Raw genomic sequence first — 5,697 nt, 5'->3', positions numbered from 1 at the left:
AAGAGTACCAGGGAATCTTGAATAAGGATGCTTGAGTCAGCAATAAACGCCTGATGCCAACCAGACAACGGTCTGGATTCAGTGACACCAAGTGTTCAAAGAGACACAAAAAAAGCTACACCAAAAAGGAAACTCTTTTCTTTTTAGCCCAGCCTCAAGTCCAAATCTCCCCATTCCCTTCCTATAACATCTGTGGATTTTAAATTCATTTAAACAAGCACCACTGCTGTGCATTTAGATAATTCGGTGCTTAAATCTTTAGGCGAATGATTGGTATCGCCCAAAAAAATCCACCAAACCCCCCACCACACCTGATGGGACAGCGGTCTGTGGCCTGGGAAGTTTGAAGAAGTGCAATGGAGAGAGGAAAGGGAATATTTTCTTACAGTTGCAACAGTACTGGAATCAAAGACCTGCTTACCCATAGTTAATGTTTTCTTTGATGTCCACCTCCCTATAGTTTTTCAAAAAAGAAAAAGGGATTCATGAACTATTTAGACATCCTCATATGTCACAAAGACAGTCCTGCAAGCATTTATTAACATCCCAGCTGCACCACCAATGGTCAGTTCGCTGCAAGGTGTCACTCTGTGCAATAAATGCGTGTGCGTGTGAGAAAAATCCCCATTTTTAGAGTTTACAGCAGCAGCAGCTTCAGAACTTTTGCCTTTACACACAGTGAAGATATTTTAATGCCACAGTCTGGTTGTACGTAAAGGTGCTTGAATTTTCAGGCATTCAATTTGTTGGATTATTTCTGTTTAACACTGGCTGCATGCAATATATTTTTTGAGGACTATATAAAAAATAAACCAAAACAACCAGAAAGTCATGTACCTAACACATCAATTCTTCCATTAGTGAGGCAGTGGCATAAAACAACCAGAATACTGATAGTAGATACTAGTTTTTGGATACAAGCGTAAAATAATGATGCTGTATGGTCAACCCACAAAGGGGATAGTGTGTCCCAGGTGTCAGTAGAAATAATCCGTAATCTGTACGTGCAGGAAGAACAGAGGATGTGTAAGCAAGAGAGAAACAGAGATTCACCTGTATTCCTGCAGAGTACAAGCCTGCCTCTCAAAAACTGCTTTTCCACCCCATTTCTTGGCTCAAGAACTGCTACACAAGTTTCTCAGAGCTGACTTACTCATCCTTGCACCTTCTGCCTGCTCCGAGTCATGACAGGCGTGTCTGAGGTCCCCAACATTTTATGTTTTACATCCTTTAATCATCTAAACACTGAATTTTCGTGTGTTTATTTTGGCGCACGCTGTGTCCTGGCAGCTAACAGCTTTGCTTTCTTACCAGTGCCTTACTGACCAGTTTATCTGGTCAAGACTGGCACTGTCCGGGCAAATAAACATCCAGTTGGTCAACACAGTACAACTGCTGCCCTGAAGCTCTTGGACGTTGAGCATACTCCACATTTGCAGCCCTAGCCTTAGCGTTTTAAAACTCTAAATTGGTTGGAAAAAGAAAAACAAGAAGAAAAATGGTGGAAGAATGTACTAGCATGAGGTAGGCAATGCACAACTGGTCCTTGAGGGACCAGGATGCCTACAATAAGGCAGAAAGGTTTAAAGACGACTGTAAAGTGAAACAGTGTTGAACTGGAGTGAGTGGAGGCAGCTCGAGTTTTTAACCGGTGCACACATTGCTTAATGGAAGCTGGTTCCATTTTTTAGGTGAGTATTCCTCCAATTTGAAGGAATAAGTTAACTGAAGACTGCCACACTGTGCTACATTTCCCACCCCTCTGCTCCACGTAGCAAAAACAAGACTGCGTCTTACGCTGGATCTCGGACGTCTCTGGTGATGCGGTAATTCCAGTCGCGGAAAAACTCGTTTTCTTTGTCAAATTCACGCTCGTCTTCTCCGATAGTCACAGTGAACCTCTTCTCCTCAAAGTCAGGCTCCTGTTCTTTCCTCATAGTCGCCTTTTTTAGTACCTGCCATAACGCAATAAGAAAAAGATCGTAAAGAGAGAGCATTTCTGAGGCGCAGAGAAACTGCACTATTAAAAATCTTTCACTTGGGAGAAAACTGCTCTGTAACTAAAGCATCCTTCTTCTGCCCAAGTCTCATGAAAGCACAGGACACTGGACTATTCTTGATGTAGGAAGCGTATTTCATTATTGAATCAATAAATTTCATAAATATTGCAGGTAATAAAAGTTTCACACACAACGACCCCATTTTCTGCAATGATCAGACCCATGGATCCTATAGGTGCTGGAGAAACAAGTACTGAAGTAGGGGAAACTGGTTCTGCTTTGCAGAGGGCTTGACTTCAGGGCTGCAAACTTCCCCCAGCTCATGTTAATATAAAAAAACCACAAATCTCCCAATGAAATAGGTCAGTGGATTTTGGATACAGTCAGCATCCACCCTGACGATGTCATTTACCTCTTTCGCATGGCGGAGCCCTCTCTCCCAGGCACTTTCTGTCGGAGGGTCTGGAGGGGGTGGAGGTAAGATTTCATCAACCACGGGCCCTCCCTGTCCGAAAGGTAAGGAGACAGACACTTGGCATTAGTTTTCAGCAGCAAACTCATGCTTTGTAAACAGTTAAGCAGGACATAAACTGGGACACACATCAAAGTTATTGCCCTCTACTAGCAACTTCAAGTTTACTTTTAAAATATCACTTATCCAATAGATGCATTGAATACCGAACACCTCTCCTAGAGCAGGATGCCAAAGCTACACACAGAAGCCATACATTGTCAGAAATAATGTCCATACCCAAGGGTTGGCTGGCATCAGTGGGTGAGGGCCGATAGGAGGAGCGCCATTGGGGGAGAAGGGCTCAGGCTTGGAGATCAAGGAGTAATTTCCTTTGTCGTTCACGCCAGGGTGAATAAATCGACAGTTCATGCCCCAGGTACAGTGACCTGTGGAAATACAGTGCTGTCAGACCCCGTGTGCCTACTGCAAGCATTTCTTCTGCCCCATAACCACGTAAAAGCCATCAAAGAATAATGCTGTTTCAGACATGAGGGTGGATACACGATTAAGCAAAGGCAGTAATAAACCTGTGAGCTCTTCAAGTCTTATTAATGACAAACGCTTCAAGTTTGGAGCTTTACCTTTTACAGAAAACACTGAATATAATCTGACAGCAAAGAAAGCATCGCAGTGCATTCAAAATAAACAGCTCACAAAGTACATCAAAGCTTTTCTCTTTCTCTTTGGGCTTGCCAGCACAAAGCAGGAAAGGAGACGTCGCTACGGAGGGCAGCAGATGAATCTGAAGCTGCTCATTCGCTTCAGGTACCACCCCTAAAGAGATGCTAACACCCAGGGGTCTCTAACAGGATTCCAAGCTAATTCCCAACTTTAATTTAGCTCGACTTAGAAATAAAAACCCATTTTTTTTTTCCTTCTGGCAATGTGCTCAGCATCAGGCAAGAGGCATTTTGCAGATTTCCCAGCAGGCACCTGCATCACAAAGTCACTGCTAATTCTTGTGTGTTAGCACATTGATTTTAGAGGCAATGGAGCAGCTAACACTGAGGAATCCCTGGGCAACGTGTTGGAAATTCACACTGCACCTGGGTCCCTGGCAATGCTCCTCATCTTCAGATTAACCACAAGCTGGTGCTTTCCATCAGAGATGGATGCTGTTGTGCTGTCGAGCATCACAAGAGCACAAATCCCTTTGCAGCTTACGGAGCAGCACCACCTTTCCCAATGCCTGCCAGACACTCACACAAACACTTATTATTTCTGCCAAGGTGTCAGGGGAACGATTACCCTGAAAAATAAGGGGTCCTGACGCACATGTCAAGGTATATATCATGATACATCACTGGAAGGCTTTGCAAGGCAACCATTCATGCCACTGGACAGACGCAGCCACGTGAGAGCTCCTCAGACACAGGAAGGACAAAACTCCAAGCGTCTCCGAGGTCCCATGTGCGCAGCGCCTGCTCGCCCTGGTGCCAACAAAGCCTTTGAGGGGTGAGCAAGAGTGGATGTCAACGTTATCTGAACCCACGCCAAATCAAAGAACAACAACTGGGGCAGGAGATCCTGCAGCCTGAACTTTGACTCAGGCAAATATTTCCCCGCTGCAGGGAGGTGTACGTCACGTTAAGGACTCAGAACAAACAGCTCTCCTCGCCGAGTGACTTCCTTGTGCCACCATCAGCGCCAGCACGTTCGTGTCTCGGCACAGGCAGAAAATTCGATAGCGGAAGAGATTCAGGAAGCCAAAGACATGATATCTGATGGTCACGTCTCCGGGAACCCCCTCAGCAGCTCCTTACGTTGCATTCGCCGCTGACGCAAGGAGCGAGAGACTCCACCCTGCCCTCCACCCTGCTTTTAATTTCAGATTTTCGTTCATTGCTTCAAGGGCGATTGTAAATAAACCCAAGTGAATGAGCAAACATTAAGGGAGATGAAGCTGAAGGAAGAGGAAGAGAGCTATAATCCGTTTAACTTAAGAAAATGTTTATAAAATCTGCTCTTTAACAAAAATCACAGGATGGTAAGATAGCTGTTGTGCATCGGTCAACACGATGTCACATCAATATTTGTTATAGAGAAACAGTATTTCTAGTCCTACTTTCAACTTTAAAATTACAGCAAATGCCTTAAAATAACTGGGGAAGTGAGATGGATATGGCACTGCAGAAACAACTACATTTTGGCAAGGCATGAGCTTGATAAATGGCAAATACTCATTACTACTTTTGTTTTCCATACAATAACCTCTAAGCAAGAGTTGATAGTTGAATCAGCCCAGGTAGTTTTATTCTATGCTGTTTGAAAAACACCAGTGAATTTTCCTATATTTAGCTCTACCAGGCTCACCATACTTGGGGCAAAGTGATTTTTGCACATTGGCTCTATGTAAATTCAGTGTCTGGCCACCAAGGAACAGAAAGGTGACAGTGAGGATGCCCAAGGCAGCAGCTCAATAGGTACAAAACCAAACAAGAAACATTACAGCACCTTCAGTTTGCTTCTGCTGTTACCTTTCATGTAGTCATTACCTTTCATGAAGAATCGGCAGGTGGGACGTGGCCTCACTTTTCTGTCGCTGGGGTCTTTAACTTCTCCTTCTTCCAAGTCGTCATCCTGGAACAGACAGACAAGCTGACATTTCACGCGGTGCGTTTGCTGCAGCGACTTGACATTTCACAATATGGTCAAATATCAGTCACTGGAAACACACCCTGGAGGAAAACACAAGAGAAAAACAACGTAAAGTTACAATAAATACCCCATAGCATCGCTGCTACAAACAGGAAGGTGCATCGACCTCAGCGCTTCAAAGGTAAAACCCTGCAACACCCTTCAGGTGTTAAGGACATCCTGGTGCCACAGCACACACCAAGGTTTCAAGCTATATCATTTTACCTGATATACACATTTAAAGGCTCAAAATCAACAGTGGATTAAGCTCTTATACCTCGGCTGAATGAGGCTGGCTGTGCACTTTCAGCTGACAGCCTGACAGTGAAGGGCAGTTAGAGGCAGCTCCACACTTTTTTGAGGTAAAATGAGGTAAATTCTAGACAAGCCAGAGAGTTGGGTGGGGAAAAATTTAATGAAATTCAACAAGGGCAAGTGTAGGGTCTTGCATCTGGGGAAGAACAACCCCATGGACCAGTATAGGCTGGGGACTGATCTGCTGGGGAGCAGCACAACAGAAAAGGACCTGAGGTGTTGGTGGCAGCA

General features: G+C 44.5%; 1 protein-coding gene across 1 annotated transcript in view; it reads right to left on the bottom strand.

Annotated features, from left to right (window-relative positions):
• LOC104544256 (zinc finger CCCH domain-containing protein 18-like) overlaps window positions 1-5,094 on the bottom strand; it is a gene marked incomplete at its 5' end in the record, with an annotated part of 30,821 nt that extends 25,727 nt beyond the window's left edge. The window contains 5 exon segments of the mRNA XM_010189078.1: window positions 422-454; window positions 1,798-1,955; window positions 2,413-2,505; window positions 2,752-2,900; window positions 5,010-5,094. Of these exon segments, the coding sequence (XP_010187380.1) occupies window positions 422-454; window positions 1,798-1,955; window positions 2,413-2,505; window positions 2,752-2,900; window positions 5,010-5,094 (518 nt within the window).
• Window positions 5,095-5,697: the final 603 nt, after the last annotated feature.

The sequence above is a fragment of the Mesitornis unicolor genome, unplaced genomic scaffold, assembly GCF_000695765.1.
Source record: "Mesitornis unicolor isolate BGI_N332 unplaced genomic scaffold, ASM69576v1 scaffold3717, whole genome shotgun sequence".
In the NCBI taxonomy this organism is placed as follows: domain Eukaryota; kingdom Metazoa; phylum Chordata; class Aves; order Mesitornithiformes; family Mesitornithidae; genus Mesitornis; species Mesitornis unicolor.
The sequence above is the reverse complement of the archived record's forward strand: the minus strand, read 5'-3'. Positions and strand labels throughout refer to the sequence as shown.